We start from the raw sequence: 19,526 nt of genomic DNA on the forward strand, positions 1-19,526 counted from the left end.
AATTGCAAACTTTTTTTCAACATAACAAAAATAAGTTTTTTCTTTGATCCTAATTTAACTAAACACAATGCACTACCACATAGTCACTGGAAACACAATCCTCCCTTTCTTCAATTTAAAATAATATTTTTAGGTCAAGTGAATGCATTTATACAAGGTTACCTTTACATTAACTGCGTGCTACTATTGCTGTATGGACAGTGGTAGGCAATATGCAGGTGGTTCTTTGGATCTGAAAGAAGGGTTGGCCTATCTTCGAAAAAAAATATTTAAGAATTGGGATTACAGGGATACTGTGTATTTGGTCATGCCTGAAGATCTCATTAAATCAAAGTTCCTTGTGACATCAATGGCTATCATCTTGTCTGAGGAAGGACTGATTAACAACCGTAGGATATTAGTCCTGGAAGCTCACAATATGCATGAGGCCTGATACAAATTACCTTGTCGCCAGCTATGACTGGACGTCATTTGCAGTTTGCAAAAAGAATCTCCTGAAATCACTTGTATTTTAAGGTTTAGAATTTATAGGTTTTTACCATGCAAATTGCTTATTTCCATGTAAGTAGAAAGCACTGTGGTTTTGTGGTTGGTGGCTAGCACTTTGTGGCTTTATTGTATTTGTTTTAATATAGGAAAACTTCTAGAGCATACTTGCATTGTGATATAATATCTTGATTGTGTCTTGCGGAAATAATTGACCCAAATCAAGTTACTGGACACTATATCTATTGGTTAATTAGAACTTTAAGATGCAACAAATAAAACATATTATTGACTTTTAAATCTTCAATCAAATAAATATTTACAGCTGCAATTTGCCAAAATTATTTACCTTTCAATAGCAGATCACAAAAAGTTTATGCACTACAGATTCCAGTGAATGCCTTGACCGTCAATGAAATTACAAACAGAAGAAAAAAAAAGTGTTTGGGCTATCATTATAGTCTATAAATGACTGATGTGGTTCTCCTTTAAAGATGTGTGATCTTCCACATTAGTAGACTTTTTCAATGCATAATTGACCTTGAGATGGAGAATAACCTCACAGTAGAGTGGCTTTTCTTTTAGGGAACAATGAGTATAGATATTAGAGGACGTGCCTGTTGTCAATGATCATTGCTGAAATCTGCCTATACCACACTGGGACAATCAATTTTGTAAATGATTGCAATAATCAAGGAAATTGCCTAATTTATAAATCTTGGCATACAGCATTTTAATGGATTTCTACATTTTAATGCTGATGCTTTCAAAGCCAAATGAATTGTTGTCCAAGCTGTCACTACACAAAATGATAAAAACATTCAGTCTTGTGGGTAACTACATCTCATGGATATTCAGACCATCAGGTACATAATCACTCATTAGTGAAATCTGTGATAGTTTCCAGTTACAAGCCAACAGCAAAACCAACACAGTTTCCTTATGAAAAAGCCTTCTGGGAACTGAGGACTAAAAATAGTAGAGTATTACTAAATAATACACTAAAAAATTTCCTAGCCCTCTTTGTCCAGTTAAGACAGCACACTGTTTTACCTTTTTTTTTTTCCATAGATAAAAAAAGAATAATCTCATTTCTATAACTAAGAGGCAGGTCCAACAACTTTTTGACCATGGATGCCATCAGTGCAGGCATTGTTCATACGGAAGAAAAAAAGCAGGACATGATGCCACGGCTGTGGCTGGTGAGTATTTCTACCTAAACCACCCTCCAAGTCGTTTTCCACCCTCAAGCCAGTTCTGCAGACTTAGTTGTACATGGATTGCTATTCTCAGTTAAAGCTTGAGCAATTGATTTCAGCCAATAGTGGGCTGCCAGTGCTTTACTTACTGCTCAATCTCACTAACCTGACATTTATGGTGTACTGATTGGCCTATGTCAGTGGTGGTGGTTGTAAATTCACTTTGAAAAGCTTTGTGTTAACAGCCTTCAACCAGGCTCTGGGACGAGTATGAGCAGGCAGGCTGACAATTGCTCGACCTCCTGCCCTTATTACAGTGAGTAAATCAGGCTTTGAGCCATTAGGCTGGAGCCCGAGGCCTACACAAAAAGGATTGACATGACTAAAGGTCAACCTCTGTCACACATGTGTAACAATTTGGATAATGGAATTCTGTAACTTATCTGGAAAAGGTGCCGAATGTGTGCAGGGAAAGTACACCCTGGGCTGAATTTTCTAGCTTTTACATTAAGCAATTGCTCAAAGGTCTACACTTTAAAGTCCTTGCACATTTGATGCCATGGAATCTGAGACAGTTCTGCAAAATACTGAGCATCACCACCACCTGGAAAAGTGCATAGCGTGGTTTCACCTTGTCAAATCTATAAAAAATATATTATTGGCATCAGATACATAACACTGTTGGGACATGTGTATAGGGCATTAAAGTACTGCTTTCATGCACCAATTTTGAATCAAACGTCAGTAGAAATAATTAACTGTTAATGGTGTCATGAATTAATTTTAATTTCGGGCCTTACAAACTAGATTTCATCCAACAATGAAAATTGGTTTTACTAGCTAATAAAAAACCAAAAGGTCAAGTATTTCCATAATATTGGTGATTGGATCACTTTTCAGCTATGCAGAAAGGTAGTGGTCAAATAAGGACAGAATTGAGCTTTTATATTTATTTGTGTTCTGCTTCAGTATTTTTGCATATTACATAATGAAATCTCCAAGGTGAGATTATATGCCATGGAAAAACAGATAGTCCCTGCATGATCTGGTAATTTAGAAAATATTTTTTTTTCTGGCAATAGTGTGTGTCCAGACGCATGCACGTTTCACGCAGTCCACAGAACTATTATTTTCAGTAACACTGCTAAAATTCTGGTGCTGTATCCAACTCCCAACACCAAAGTTTAGTCCAAACTTCATTTTGTGAAGTAGGAAGAGAATCCGTCCCCGTGCCAAATTAGGCTTATTTATCTGCCAGGCATACATGTGCTTAGGCTTATTTATCTGCCAGGCATACATTAGATCTGTACATCTATTGTAGATAAATGTAGATCTGTTGTAGATCATTCTGTAGATCAAATGAAGATACCAAAGATATGGAAATACATGAAGATAATGTGTGAGAAAGTCTTATAAAAATCACAAGGCTTCTAAAAAAAAATCAAGGGTTAGTTTAGCTTTTATAAGAACAAAAATTATCAAATATAAAGTACCTTCCCATGTACCTTTCTGATCAAACCAACTCTGCATTGACCCTAAGAAAGGAATCTGTAACATACAGAAGTGATCTGGAAAAATGTGATACTAAATGATCCAGAAGTACTAATGATAGCAAGTTGCTTTGTAGTGGCTTAGTGCAATTTTCTCCTAAGCTACACACATTAAGGAAGCCGTGGCACTTCATACTGAATTTACAGCTTAGCAAGCTACTGAACACATTACAGATATTTCCAGTAGGCAGTACATGAACCTAAAATCCATGTAAAGCAAAAAATTATTGTGCTTTTCCAATAGGAAATAAATGCAAGGTTGATAAACAATGCAAAATCCTCAGAAATGGCAAACCAAGAAAGTAACAGAATGGCATCAGCTGTTACTCCACATAATTAAAGATATAATAGTAGTATAACTAAGGGGTTTTTTCAAGACATAATTATTTGAATTTCATGAACATGACAACGTTGAGAAAAGGCTGACAAGCAGTCTAGAACACTAGATGATGGATTGCTGAGAAACATAATTTTCACTTTAATAGAACGACGGCATGCGCATAATTCTGTTCCCCAGTGCTTTGCTGTAATAGCGAATTTAGTCCAAAACTACAGGCTTGAGAATCTGAATACAAATCTATCACCACAGCTGGAATGAGTGCTTCATTTGAAAGGTAAAAATTCTCTGTTCCTATTAATTTGTTTAGAAATGTACAGTATTGCTGCGTGGGCTCTGGCCAACATGCATCCCAGAAAAATACCTGTTCTTGGTCCAGATGAAGTTACAGAGAATGCTTTCTTTTACTTCAGTTGACACGCGAAAAGGCCAATAAGTACCCAAGTGGTACTTTATAAAAATGACATGCACACGTTCTAGTAACACCAGTTAATTTGGGAGTCAGGGGAGGGGAGAAATTTTTAAGGGAAAAATCAGTTACACCGGTTTACCATTTTGTGTTCACTAATGAACATCCTGATATATTTTGCTCATGCCCGTAAGAAAAGTGGCATATGAAAAAGCATTTCTCCCAGAAATGCTAACCTTGAATTAAGTCAAGCTAAAATAAAGTGAAATAATATATTTGACCTTCTTGGACTATTTTAAGAAAAAAATAACTATTTGACCTCTGACCAAATAAATAAATAAATAAATAAATAAATAAATAAATAAATAAATAAGACAGCAAACTCTTTATCCGGCAAATGAAGAAAAGGAAACTGTAAGACTGTATTCTTTGATATGTCTGTCAGTAAAAGTTTTTTCATCTAAACTACATTTGCAGGGGAAAGACCATTTACAAATTGGCTGTTTCCAGAATTCACAGTTTAAAGTTTGGAGCCTGTAAAACTTCAACTACCAACATGCAGCTCCTTTTAAACTTCTTTTTTTTTCTAACAGAATTTAAGTGGATATCTTATACTTTCCTGAAGTCTACTCTTATTAAATTTTGATGTTAAACAGAAAGGGGAAACCATGTGCAACTAGATTAATTTATCTTCAGGGAGTAAGGACACATTAATAATTGAGATAATGTTTTCATATATGTTGGAATCAAGTGTGCCTTTTCACTTCTTTATTAGAAAACACATTAGGGAAAAATTATCTCATTCTCATCAGTAAGACCTAATTGCTGAGAAAGTCTTTGTTTGCTTTGCAATAACAAAAGAATTATTCTCACTACTTCAGGAAAAAAAAAAAAAAAAAGGAGATCAGAAATATTATCAAGCACTGCTGGAAAAAATGCCTGTATTACCAAAGAGAGTGTTTACTTAATACACCCAGTCCTGTTTTTGTTTTAAACAAATCAGAGTTTATTGTATTTTTATAAAATACAAGCAAACTCTGGATTGACTAGAAGTGGGCCAAAGGGGAAAAAAAAGCACTACAACTGAAAATGACTAATATTTTTGGCTTTCTGAAAGGCTTATCTTTCTGTAAGTTATAAAAAAAAAATCTTGAATGATTGTGAGAGAGCTCTATAATTTCACATGAACACCCATAGGTGTCAAGGCCTGTTGTGAGGTAATGGAATGGTATGTAATTTACTCTGAATTGTTGTACATTATGCTGCATGGACTACATACAAAGCTAACATCGAGTGCATGGTGGGAACACTTGTGCAGACAGACTGAAGCATATTTCCACAAGGTTGAGCTATACATCAAACGCCGTGCCTCTGATGTTTCCCACAACAAAGAGCTTAAAAAAAAAACAAAAAACACCAAAGCAGTAACTATTCTTGAAAGTCTTTGCAATAGCAGTTCTATTTCTCTGGTGTACACTGAAAACAAAGAACTGTAAACTAAAACAAATATCTATCAACTTGACTTTACAGCGCTGAGAGAAAAATGTTAAAATGTTATAGCAATACTAAGAAAGAGAAGTTCTCTCTTTAAGGTCCATCAAGACCTAATGCTGAGTAACTGATCTGTAGATAGATTGTATTTGCAGATATCTTTAAAATATTAGTGGAAGAGAACTGACTAAAGCCACAAAGTTGTAAAGGAACAGTGGTGAGTCATTCCTTTTTCATTTTCAGGGATTTAATCCACACTCGTATACTATACAGACTAAAAGAATACAGTCTATTCAGATATATACTTTCATTTGCTTTTATTTATTTTCATAGGTCAGGTTTTGTAAAATCACACACACTTTCTGATTACTTTCTTTTACTATTTTTTTTTATTAAACATTTGTTCTGTAATAGATAAAACACACCAAATTGAAAGTCAAAACAAATGAGAAACAGCCAAAACTAAAGCTTAGAGTATGTGCTTCTTTGCTAACAGTTTGTCATTAATTCAAACCAGAAATAATTCAAGACCATTAGTTGCCGAACAATACAATAATAATAAATCAATTATTATTTTTAAGATAATTCACTTAAAATACACACAACTCTTTTTGCTAGCCAGCAGGAAATCTGTGTTGTGTGTAAGAATAGAAGAGGAATCTCACAAAAAAACTCAGCTGAGACCTGCTGATGGCCTGAATCTGACATACTCAATAGCACTATTTCTTATTTTTGCTTAACATCTTTTGGTTCTTTGCTTTTAGCTTTTCTTTCATTGTTTTAAAAGAGTTTTTAAGTTACCCTGAAATCTGACTAAAAATTCTTGCCTCTAAAAAAAGATATTGTCAAGATTTGCAACTTAACTTGCATAAAACTGATTCACACTTAAAAAGAAAAGATAATGTTTAAATATTTATGGACTATGTAAAATTCTCTGAGTCCATTTATATTATCTAAATTTCAATATTTTATGTAATCGGTGGATCTGGCAAGCTCATTTTACTACTTTATGTTCTGTTAATTAGAATAGTCTAAATGACAACACCCCTCTCAACAATTAAAATAAAGCCTCCAACATGCATATAGGGTGTCCCATAAAAAATATTTGATTAATAATATATCCCAAAATTCTCTCATAACCACTGGGTTTTGGTAGGAACAGATTTAAGACCAAATCATCAATATATACTATACAAGAGAAATTCCATCTCCATTGATGGAGACAGCAATAAAACTTCCAAGGATTGCAAGTCATCCAGTTTTTCTGAGCACATTTGAGTGTGTTCTGAGACTGATCTTTTATTCTTTAATGTGAAAATCCGCTTGCCACAATGGTCCTTTGAGTAAAGACTTTGAGACAAAGACCTCAACACGTTATTTACTATTTGTTTGCATATAGGGAAAGTGTGAGGACTCCTACTCCACACCAGCAAAAATCTTTCAAAAATCCATCCACTTTTACTCTATACTCCCTGAAGACAGCAAAAACACTTCTTTCATCTTCATGGACTCGTTCTATTCTGAAGATTCAGATTTGGTCTTGATGAGCAAATACCACCTGCAGATCTATGGACATGTTTCTATGACTCACTGTACAAGTTAGTCTAGAGAGAAGAGTAGAAGCTACAGAGGACTGAGCAGAACTAAAAAAATCACACTTATCAGCATAAACCAAAGAAAAAATGAATGGAAGATACTGGGAAGAAAGTAAGCTGTTTCTGACATACAGGGATCATGCATTTTCCCTAGTAGTTATTACTGTTACCCTCTTTAAGACAGAGAAAAATATAAAAAAAAAAAAAAAAAAAAAAAAAAAAAAAAAAAAAAAAAAAAAAAAAAAAAAAAAAAAAAACCACCAAAACTGGGGGGATGTGAAAGTGGCTTTCACACAAAAGCACTGTAAGCATCATTAAGGGAATGCACAGTCAGTACAGGACCAGAGCTGAACTACACTGTGAACAAGCACTAACAGCTTCACTGTGCAAAGAGCAAGGCTGTAGAATAGACCCCTGCCCATGTTTCAGCAGCTTTCTCAGGCTGCCTGTGCCTCACAGTCATGGTGCAGTATGCCATCTCAACCCACAAGTGCTACTCTAAGATGATACAGCTGGTGCTGTGACCCGAGAGCTCCATCAGCTCTTGTTATTCAGGCCAAAATGTAGAAGGCACTGGGGTCTGTAAGCTTCAAACTTCTCTGGTCATGTCTCTCTACTCTTCATCACAGCCTCTGCATCAATGTACTCTTCTGCAAACCACTCTGGTATCTGTGGTATCCACTGGTTTTCTGGATACCTTTTGCTTTTGCTTGCACTGTTTACATTTTCAAATCTGCTTGCTCAGCTTACTTAAATTGTGGGTTTGTTTGCTTTTTTCATGGCTAGTGGACAGTGCTGGTACTACATACAATTGCATTCCATGTCTACTTCAAAATGATCAAAGGAAGGAAAGATGATAACTTACTTCCCAGAGATGCTGAGTGTTCCTGATGGCACCTGCTTGAACCTTCTCTGGCAAGAGCAGGATTCCCTGGAAGGGCCCAATCCAGGTGCCCTGCTGAATCCTCTGTGCTGCACAAATGCCATAGGCCAGGCCAGGCACAGTGCTGGTGCACAGACACACCTCCCGGGGCAGGTCCCGGAGCCACTCCGGGATCTCAGGTGGAGGGGCTGCTGCGGCTGCACTGCTGGTGCCCACCAGCCGGCGCAGGGAGTGGAGGGGCCCGTGCATAGGGCACTCACCGTTGCGGTTGTCAGCACACATGTCACAGCCTGAGGGGCAAAGAGGGAGAAACACCATCAGTGTGGTGCTGCTGGCCACCACCACCACTAATGCCACGGGCGAGACCATGCAGATCCCTGTGCTTTTCCTGCCATTTCTCGGCAGCCCAGCACTCACACACCGTGCCCCTCTGTGCGTTGCTTAGGATGGTTTTCCTAATCTCGCCAAAGCCCTAAATAAGAAAATTCCAAAGGCTGAGCAGAAACCCTGCAGACAATTTGCAAGCCTGGTATGTTCACAGACCTGCCAAGACTCATTTATTTTAACTGAGTTTTTTAAGATTCATTTTTTGACTAATATAAATAGCCCATTTAAACCATCCCAATGTGTTTCAGCAAGACGTTTTAAAGCACAGTCAGAGTGCCTTACCAGTCCCTCTCATTTGCCTCACCACAGCTCAGCCCAAGGGTTTAATTGAAACAGGATTTCATTTAATCCTTATTTTAAATGAACATTCACTCTGGTTTTCACATTAACATGTGTGTGCATGCCTGCTTGTTTAGAAAATAAAATAAATAAACCAGAACCTCATGAATGACAATTTGGAACATGGACATTTACTTTCTTAAAGCCAAGTCTAATATTAAAACTGAAATTATGTAGCGAGTATTACTGATTCCTAGCACACACATGAACACTTTTTTTTATTGAATAGGAATGCATGTTCTTTACCTGTTATATGTAGCTGAGGCTAGGGGAAAAAAAATGTAAAATAAAACAACAACAACAAAAAAAAACCACCAAAAACGTTCATTTTCCTAACTGTTTTAAGAACAGATGATGTGATTCTATTTTGAGAAGATCCCACAATCCTTTTCCTTTCCTGAGAAAACTTTGATTAAATGTTTCCACTGCACACTATGGCACATGCCATGAATGTACATCTTCCAGGAAAATGTTTCATGTTCAAGAAATCTGGAGATATGTTAACGTACGAGTAAATCAATTGAAATAAGTTAGTATCTTCTGCACATTTCACTTGTGTAGCACAATAAAGGTTTTCATTAAATTTATTCCAGAAACACAAAGAAAAAACAATAACCATGTCATAGTACTCATGTAACAAGTCCTACATCTTTCCCCTAATAATTTTATAGATCTTACACCCCTTCTTATAAAAACAGTATTCACCACAGAAGCTGGAGTTTCTTGGTCTATGTCACAAATTTAGACTTGCTAGATTGCCTGTAACCACAGTTTCAATTCTCAGGGGACCTGATTCAGATGTTCTTCTTTCTGAGGTGGATGTACTGTGTATTAAGTAGGCCTCTTTCCTACAGATCCTTCAAAGGAAAACCTTCCACTCAATTCAGTCAAACCTAGTAGAGGATAATAAAAGAGGTATTTTCAAAATACAGCTTCTATGTGCATTCTCCACTTTCAGACGTGCTACCTAAGCACTCTTTCCTGTTATCCTCTTTGAAATTCTATCATACAAAAATAGTGCATTCAGCAATATGAAAATACTTGTCGCTTACATGTGGAAGCTAATTTCCCTCAAAATCATTACACCTTCTGGTCTTGCAGGAAATTCATGTGCCTCTACCCAGTGCTTGTCTGTCCAAGTTCCCCACCAGTACCACTGATTACAGATCTTAGCAGAAAGCAAGCCATCAAGCCCTGAGTTGTGCATTATTCCGACGGGTGCCCCTGCAGAACAAGGTCTGCTTATGAAACTCGCCCCGTGCCATCCCTCCCCGACAGGTCAGGGCAGGAGGCAGGAAGGAGGGGAGTCGGCCAGCGTGGCAGGATAAAGCCCCCTAGTGGAGACCGCCCTTACGTTGGCAAAAACACAACTTCTGGTTGGAGAGTGAAATTTTGCCTTGCCTTAAAGACATACTCCCTGCCGCAAAACGACTCTTCTGTTGGGTTAAGCCGCAACTGCAGAAGGGTTTGCTCGCTCAGACAAGTCAGTTAGAGGTGGTTGGAAGACAAGGTTTGCAGGACCCCAGGGAAAACATTTCTGGCTGGTCCTGAGAGAAGATTATTATGCAGTAGATATTCCTACAGCCAGTTCCAGGCATGATGAATAAAAGGCAGCAAATACATGCTGGATTTTTTTTAATTATTATTTTTTTATTATTATTACTATTATTTCCACAGCTATTTTGGAAAGTGAGGTATCACCACAGCATCTTTTCTTCCCTCTCCTCTTCAAAACCAGTCATCAAAAACCTCTGTGTTTTTGGCATATCCAAAGATGCTAGGGGCAGCACTGGAGTTTGGCAATGGAGGTCACATAGGAAAGGATCTTAAATAGGAAAAGAGAAGAAAAAAAATAAAAACCAAACCCACGATCCCAAATATTTTGGCATGTGATACACTTTAAGCAGATTATGGCTGAACACTATAATCTCCAGTTGGATTTGATGACTTTACAGATCTTTTCCAACCTAAATGGTTCTATGATTCTATAATATGGCATCTAACCATGCAAGTTAGAAAAAAAACATCTGACAGGAAAACTGAGGACTTAAAAGAGATGGTGTCTAACAATGATGTCAATTAGCACCTAGGGCAGGTCCTTGAATTTGACTTGTTTGCACTCTTTGACCATCTTCTAGATGTGTAACTCCCCTCACAGCCACTCGATTACTAATGGCTTTCTTAGAGACACCATGTCTCTGAAGCAATTTGCATTAAACATTCTAAGGTATCTTCATGATGCCACTCAAATAATTTCAGTGACAATTTTGTGCATCCTGACACAACATATATATAACTTCTAATTCACACACATGTACCTACCCAGAACAAGAATTTCTTCAGTTTGTCCTGACAATATATGGGCATGAGTGTGGCTTAAATATTTTATTTCTACATTTCCAAGAAAAAGAAACTAAGAAATTTTCAAGGAGTATAAACAAACCCTGTGTCACCGTCATTTATTACAGAAAGTCACACATGGTGATATTTATTTTCCACTGTCCAAAAATACTGGTAATGTCTTAATGCTTGGCAACCACAGTATCTGATCCCCTGCTGTGTTCCTTTCTCTTTGTCCTGCCAAAGCTGAAAATTTGGAAAATGGAACATCTTTTGAAACTACTTTGGCTAGTAGCTTGTTGATGAGGGTGGAAGAATCTGTCTTTAATACTAAGCAGTACTGAATTTCTTCTTAGTTCCATGTTTTATACATTTATCTTTAGTCATTATGCAATTGTACAAATAAAATTTTAAAAAATTCTCATAAATGTTTAAAGGAGTGGAACCCATCCTAGACATATTTTACCATGCCTTGAGTAAAAAGGCTACTGTGCATCTTTTCCTCTTCTGTGACTAACTTTTGCATAATATGTGAAAGCATCCATTTAAAGACCATCACTGTAGGCAGTGGATTCCTTTGCGTCAGAGGACAAGGGAAAGATGTCTTAATATCAGATAGGAGGTAAAAGCAAGAACTCCAAGACTTGCACACTACCCTATCCCACAGGTAGAATCAACAGCATCATCTTCATGTTCATGTATCCAGCAGAGAACAATGGAATACAATGCACCAACTCACTTAATAATACATGGAAAAGAAGAGAGGAAGGGGATGGAGAGGGGGAGTGTTGTGGTCCACTGACATCGCTGGAGTCTCCAGCCTGGATGGCAACCCATGCAGGTGTGGGAAGTACACATAAAACAGTATGTTTTACACATAAAACACTTGTGTAAGTGTGGACCTTCCAGAGAACTTCCACACAGGGCAACAAGGAGATATGTACTGTGCCCTTCCTCCTGTTTTGGCCTCGAAGAGTAGCTGTGTGAGTACAGGCCTTCTCCAAGGACAGATGAAATGAACACTTCTACTGTCTGTAATAACATCAGTCAAACCCTAAATCAAGCCAAGAAGCAATAAATGTGAGAAAATTCAGGGATTTGCTGAAAATGGAAAAAGAAAGTAGGAGTGCAGCCAGAGCAAAGCGTCTCCTGATAAAATCTGAAGGTAGAAGGTAAGGTAAGTGAGAACGCTCCACTGCAGGGCCAGATATGGCCAAACACTTCGGAAGGAGATCAGTCCCTCGCTTTATATGTTCATACTCTGTAGACAGCAGGACTGAGGAAAGGAGGAAGCAAGAAAAAAAAATTAAAGGATTTCCTAGTGGAGCTGTTTGATATGGCTCTTTTGAGAGAATTGCAATATGTTAGTGTTTATGTGCCTCCATAAAAATGAACACGGTGTAATGCCAGCACTATAGCTCCATGTGAGTACACTTAAAAGTACTAAAACCAAGCAAAAGGACATATCGTTGACCCTAACCAGAATTCTAAACACTCTTCTCTTAGGTTGGTTTAATCCAAACTAAAAAATGCTACTACTGCATGCTTTAAAGGAAATCTGAAAGGAGAAAGCTTTTGTCAGTGAAAGGTAGGGTTGTAACCAGCAAACCAGCTGTAACAATAAATGAAAGAAATACATTTTTGTCTCAGCAATAATATGCTTCAAAGGTGCAGTTATACTGGATACCTGCAGTTTGCTGGTATTAAAGAAGGGTGGCCTCTGACCCTGTGCTTCATAATTCACCGCAAGCATGCAGGTATCCAGTGTAAGTGGCCATCATTTCACATGGTATTACTCACTTGCAAGTATAAATCACCACAGCTGGCCCTGCATCCCTTCCTGGGCCTGGGTACCCAGCTAAGCGGGAGAGTGGGCTGGATGAGACAGTACCCTTCGCTTTCCTGAGGGTTGGAGTTTTCCAGGAGATCACAGCTGCCCTTGTACCTCAATTGCTTCATCAACAAGCTGGTATCAACGTCCTTTTTCAAAATTAATAGCAGTTTCTCGCAGACAGCCTAACTCAAGGCAGACTTGCGGCAGAACAAAACACAGATGCATTTTCTCCTCGGGTGCTCTGTATTTATATGATTATTTATTCTAAATACTCGTTTCAGAGAGCGAGACCAAGCTCAGCCTGCTGCCCCAGGGGCCGGATGGCAGCCCGGGGGTGCCGAGTCGCCGCCAACTGGTGGAGACCCGCGGTCGGCACCGAGTTCCGGGCGCCCGACGCCCTCCCTTCATGGGCTTTTCCCCCCTTGTTCCTCTTGCCGTTCCCCCAGCGGGACTCCGAGCGCCTCCGCCGCGGGGGACACGAAGAGAAGCCCTCGTCCCGCTCCCGCACCGGCGCAAGATGCGCCGCGGGGTCCGAGACCCCGCTCGAGGGTCAGACACACCCCGCGCCGGCTCCTCGGGGGAAGATGTTGTGCGAGGGCCGCCTGGGCACCCTGGGGTGGGTCAGGGCGGACGTCCCGCTTATGGAGCGGCTTTGGGGTTATTTTTAACAGGCGGGTGGGGGGCGGGTTGAGGGAGGTGGGCTTTATTTTCCCTGCCTTCTGCTGAAGGTATGAATGAATTGAATTTCTATGTCAGGTATGAGAAGGGTAGGAGAATATTGTGTGTAGATAAACCTTGCCACCCTCTGCCCCTGAGAGACCCCCATATACAATGTAGAGATGATGAATAGGCTCTGGGAGAGGAGATCGAAGTTCAGTCCGCACCGGCTCCACTCTCTCCTACAAAACTATAGGGCAATTAATTGTGGCTTGTCCCCTCATCCTTCATCTCCTGGTGGCACATATCGATGGAGATTACTGCTGATGGACCATTTTATCACCCTAAATAAACAGTCACCACCTTCTCTAACCTCAATCTAATGTATGGCTATCTGCTATGTTTAAGGGTTCTGGGTAACTAATGATGTAAAATAGCTAAATCATACAGGTTACCAGCAGCCTAGAGGGAAAAAAAAAAATCCAAATATTTTCCACACCGATCCACTTCACAGCATGTTATATATACACTGTCTCCCCGTAAATTGAATGGGAAGAGGTGTGCAAAGTGCTTGGTCGCGTGACACTTCAGTTTTACACAGCGTATTTATTATAGTGGCAGGTTGGCGCTTTCTGGAGAAGGTAGAGGAGTCTCAGACTTCTCATTGAGAAAGCCTCTCTTCAGCAATCAAGGGCAAGCCTCCATGGGACCAAGCCGCAGCCCCCAGACTCATCCTAGGAGCTCTCCTTCTGGCCTCCCGAGCGCCCCTCCCCCAGCGCCCAGAAATACCCTCATCCTTCCAGATTCAAGGCTGGGAAGCAAACGGTCCCCAGTCGCCTGCCACATTATCACGGCTTTAACATAATCCCCTTTACTTCCCTGGGAGTAAAGACTGCAGGGCCCTAATTAGGGGTTTGTCTCTTGATTGTTTATTATTATTATTATTATTTTTCCCTAGCTACCCCCCTTTCAATTTTAAGCAATTAAACACAGACGCTTAACCCGCAACTCCGTGGCGGCCCTCGGCCCCCTCCCTCGCCCAAGACCGTGCCATATGCACTGGTATTTGACGATCAAGGCGTGTGTCTACGGGGAAGCCGCCGCCCATCCATCTTCCCGCGGCGGTCTCCCGGCGCCGGGCCGGGCCGGGCGCTGCGGAGCGGGGCCAGTCGGGGTGGCGGGGGCCGGGAGCGCCGCCGCCGCCGCTCGGGCTTCCCCGCCGGGCCCCGCCGCCTCCTGCTGCCCCGCTGGGCCGGGTCGGCCGCACGGAGAGCGCCCGGCGGCACACAGGGAGCTCGCCGGTGCTTCTTCGGAGAGAACGGGTCCTCTCGGGAGACCGGGGGACGCGGGGTGCCGCCGAGAAGGAGAAGATGCTCGTGGTGGGGGGAGGGGAAATACTTGGAAAAGTAGGGGAAACGAGGCGCTCGCTCGCTTGGCGAGGGAGATGCATCTAAGATTAGAACCCAGGCAGAAGCCGGGGAGCTGCCGACACCCCCAGTGCTTGGGCTGGGCCCGGCAGAGCCGGCGGCAGGCGCCCCCGCTCTGGTGAGGGTGTCGATGCCGGCGCTGGGGGTCTGTGCCAGGCTGCGCAGAGCCAGCCCGTTTCGGGGTCTCGGTAGGGCTGCCCGGAGATGGAAGTGCAGCAAGCAAGTACAACTCAAACTAAAGTCGACGGCTCCTGACCTCGCCCACAGCTTGCCACCTCCTTTCTCTCAAACGGGTACCCCTGGTGCGTAAAGGGGAGTGAGGCTGGAAGTCAAGGCGGCTGGAAATCCTGCCTGCCCATGGACTCGGGGAGACGGGCAGCCAGGCCCGTGCCCTGCAGCTTGTTCCCCTGATCGTCCCAGTGCGTGAAGTGCGTGGCACGGTAGTGGATGCAGTTCCCGCACTCCTTCTTCACTTGCAGTTTACTCTTTTTTTTCTTTTTTTTTTTTTTTCCTTTTTTTACGGCAAGAGTTGCCCAAAGCAAATGCACCTGGCCTCAGAAGGCTGAAACACTCACGTTAAAAGTTTTGCTCAATTAATGACCGCTGGAGCGAAAGTCGCCCTATAAACAAGTTTAAAAAAAAAAAAAAAAAAAAAAAAAAGAGCTCGACACACGGCCCTGGCTGCCCCCTGCCCGTTCTTTCGAAGACGAGGGCTGTCCCCTGCCAGTTGAACGCCACACACAAGCGTCCTTTCTGAAATCAACCCGTTTGCTTTCCGAAATTCCCCTTTAGTATAGCGGTTGGGAAGAAAATATTCAGGCTTCGCCTGCGACTCTGCGGGGTTCTATTACTCCACTCAACCCTTAAAAATGCTCCCCACAAATTCTTTTTTTTAATCTTCCTTTCTCATTTTAAAATCTTTATCTTTTAAATTTACAGAGCTGCTCCGAGAAGTAAAACATGTATTGTCTGAACGGTTCGGTTGGCCATTAGAAGTGCATTTCGGATTACATTTACTGCATGTAATTTATGAGATCACGTTTTCTGCACCCGAGAATAGAAATATACATGAACACGTTTCACTAGAGGGTGAAACTAAGCATAAGGAAGTCACTTAAAATAAAGTCGACATCCAATACAGAAAGACTTGCAATGTTAAGAAGGCGGGAAAAATCTCCACCAAACTCCGACTCAACTTTTCTCTTGAAAGTACCCCCAACTCCCAAGACTTTGCTAGCATCTACGCAGTTCAATTAACACACAGCAGAGTTTCATGGAAACTTTCAAAACAAGCTCTGCATCCGAAATAAAATTAAACGAATCTGCGTTTTGCTTGGGCGTGTGTTTATGGATCGCTGGCGTGGGGGTATCGTTTTTCTGTTCAACAGCCTTCCTTAAATAGACATTTAGGGAGTGGGGGTTGAGAAGAACAACAAAAAATAAATAGTTTTAAGAAAACTTAGTATAAAGGAGAGTGTTTGAAGCAATGCAAAAAAAAAAAAAAGTACACTCGCCGAAGCCATGGTGCACTGTTATAACAACAGCAGATCCGTGTGCTCTGGATGTTAGTAATAAAACTGTTGAGCTATTAGGAGTTCATATAGTTCTTTTCGCCCCGTGAATTTCCTCAATTGCATAGGATTGACAGATAAAGGAACAAAGGAGAGACAGAACCAGATTCTAAAATTACAAACCTCTCATCGATACAGATGTTTAATAATAGGGGCATCCCCTTCGCCCCCCCAAAAAAACAAAAACAAAACAAAAAAACCCCAACTGTATAATTGGCAACAGCAACTGTATTAAACACTTTCTATCCACCATGTCCTAAATGAATTCTGACACTCATGCAGACTTTTTCGTCTAGAAATCAGTTTTTCTTATTAAGTGCCCATGTCATGCATTTCCGTAAAGGTGAAAACTAAAACCAGCGACGTGTTAACGAGGTCTGAAAGGAAAACGATACTCTTAGATAAGAGGGAGGAAAACTTTGTCCTAGACCATGGGATGAAAACTGCAACTTTTGCCTGCCCAGCTCGGAGGAGTAATTGCTTTCTGAGTATTCAGCGAAGCCTGGGATTTCCAGGTAGGAACAAAGTGAGGTATTCAAGGCGAGAAAGGACCACCTTTCTAGCAAGTTGGTCTGAACCATTTCTGAATCCGTTTTCCTAAGCAGGCCTCCGAAAGAAATCAACCCCCACCACAGCCTTCCCGGTGAAGTGTGCCTTCCACGGAAGGACCTGGGTCTCAGGCAAGAAAAACTGCCACCGAGGGGCTGCCGCCCGTCTCCTGAAAAAACTGGGAACAACTCAAAGACAGCTCAGGGAAGACAAGGGCAGGGTGGAGGATGCTTCTCGTGAAAGGAGAGCGGTACAAACACCAACTGCGGTCTCCCAGCCTGGAGCGTCCCCAGGCCGGCCCGGTGAGGGAAGAGGCGGAGGATGAGGGGTAGAGAATTGCGAGAAGGGGCACGATACGTACGGTTGTTGGGGTCACTGGTGTGCTGATTCAAGGGGATGATCTCCATGCGCTGCTGACCGTACAGGTAGTAGTCCAGCTCCTCGGCCGTGCAGCGGTACCGAGCGGCCGCACGGTCGCCGCATTTGCCGCCGCCGCTGACGGCCGCGCACAAGTCCTTGCTCTGCAGGGGAGCGGGCACTCCTGCGGCCGGGAGCTCCGAGCTCTGTAGCGAGCCGAAGACTGGGAGCTGGGTCACAGGCAGGGAGGTCAGGCCGGCCAGGGAAGCGGCCGCCGCGGCGACGCACGAGGAGGTGGAGGAGGAAGACGGAGTGGACGAGGAAGAGGAGGAGGAGACGGAGGAGAGGGAGGTCGGGCGCTGGCGGAGGCTGTCGGCCGGGGGCTCGGCTCTCTCGGGCGGCTGAAGCTGGGCGAGGGCCCCACTGCTTTTGAGCTGGCTGCTCTGAGGGAAGAGCTGCTGCCAGTGCTGCAGATAGGCGGGATCCACCTTCAGGAACGCGGATCCGCCGGGGTCTCCGGGCTTCAGCATCGCTCTGCCTGTGAAGCGGGGAGGAAGGGGATAGAAGACGTGAGACCCCCGCCCCGCCCCGGCAGGGCCTCCCCGACCCCGCGGCGCTTTCCACGCTTGGACACGCCGGGCCACGCGTGGGCTCTGCCCCGGCTGTGCGGGACCGGCGGCGGGACCGTACGCGCGCCACTTCCCCTGCCCGTGTCGGGCTCCTCAGGAGAAAATCTCGTCCCGAAGAGCCTCAGGGAGGACACGGGAGAACCGTGGTGGCCGGGGCTACAAAACTGTCCCCCGGAGTGCGGGTAATAGCGGGTATCTCGTCACGCCGAGCCCACGGCCGGAGAGCCCCCGACCGCCCCGCAAGGAGCGCAGTTCACCGCGTCGCAGGGGCACGAAGTCCTCCCCTCTGATTCCCTTCCCTCTCTTCGCGGGAGCAAACGACTCTCCACTGACAACAGGGAGGAGGATAAAGAGGAGGAAAGTTCAGCTGCACGCACACGCACGCAGGTCTCTTCTCTCCGGCTGCTCCTGCTTTCCACACTGGCGTTTGGAGGCGGAGGACGAGGCCCGCCAGAGCCCTGTCCCGGGCGAAAGTGCCCCGCTGTGCCCGGCCCCAGCCTGCCTTACCTGAGCTGGATGAGCGCTGCTGCGCAGGCGGAGGTATCGGAAGCCGCGGGAGCCTTCGAGCCAGAGGAGGACCGAAAGTAGAGACTTCTCTGGTCTTTGTCCACGGGGAGGTGGGGTGATCCTCTCTCAGGTGCCAGGGACCGGCGGGCCGGCTAGCTACGAGCCGCCGGGCTCCCTCTGCCGTGGTTGCTCATCGCAGTCGCGGCCGGGCGCTCGGCTCGGCTCTGGCAGGCTCCGGGCGAGACACGTGGGTTTTACGACAGCGCAAAATACAAGTGTGTGTGGTGTGCACGAGAGGGAGGGGAGGGATCGGGAAGTTACCAGTGAGCCTGGATACAGAGCCCTTTTTTTGGCAACTTCCCCCACTTTGTTCCTTGCTCAACTTTTAAAGGTGTCCCTTTCTTCCCTTCCCTCCTCCTTCCCTCCCTCCCCCTCACCCTTCTACCTTTCCCTCCCTCTCTCCTTCTCTCCAGCCTCCCTCCCTCCCTCCCTCTCTTTCTCTCTCTCTCTCTCTCTCTCTGTCTCTGTCTCTGTCTCTCTCTCTCTCTGTCTCTGTCTCTCTCTCTCTCCTTAGCCCCGGGACCACAGCGCCCCGGGAAGAGCTGGGCTTTTATCCTGACGGGAGGGGAGCAATGGCTCGGCGCCGTCCAGAGCGGGATCCTTGCCTCCGCACCGTTCCCAGCGCCAGGCTGCGGGAGCTTCCGGCTCCTCCGGCCCAAGAGCCTCGCGGGCGGCCAGCCTCCCGTTAGCTGTGGTCTTTCGTCGCTTACCTTTCGCCCCTCGGGGGCTAGGACCGACTTTAAAGACCTATTCACCCTGACCTGATACTGTCCCAGCCACTTTACTTAACGTGTCTGATGGGATGACCTGCCTCCCATTCCCGTCTTCTACCTGAGACTAGTCCCAGGGGGTCCCAACACATCTGAGGGAACCGCCCTAGTTTCTCCCTCCTCAGACGTCGCACCCTCCAGCACTACTA

General features: G+C 43.7%; 1 protein-coding gene across 1 annotated transcript in view; it reads right to left on the bottom strand.

The window, feature by feature from the left end:
• The window catches only part of PRDM6 (PR/SET domain 6), a 79,338-nt gene extending 60,688 nt beyond the window's left edge, over positions 1–18,650 (bottom strand). The window contains exons 1-3 of the mRNA XM_050330194.1: positions 18,548–18,650; positions 17,416–17,949; positions 7,933–8,240 (exon numbers count right to left, since the gene is read on the bottom strand). Of these exons, the coding sequence (XP_050186151.1) occupies positions 7,933–8,240; positions 17,416–17,941 (834 nt within the window). The 5' untranslated portion in view covers positions 17,942–17,949; positions 18,548–18,650. The remainder of the gene's footprint in view (positions 1–7,932; positions 8,241–17,415; positions 17,950–18,547) is intronic.
• Between the last annotated feature and the right edge of the window lie 876 nt (positions 18,651–19,526).

This window comes from Myiozetetes cayanensis, unplaced genomic scaffold (genome assembly GCF_022539395.1).
Source record: "Myiozetetes cayanensis isolate MyiCay16 unplaced genomic scaffold, myiCay2020 scf4, whole genome shotgun sequence".
In the NCBI taxonomy this organism is placed as follows: domain Eukaryota; kingdom Metazoa; phylum Chordata; class Aves; order Passeriformes; family Tyrannidae; genus Myiozetetes; species Myiozetetes cayanensis.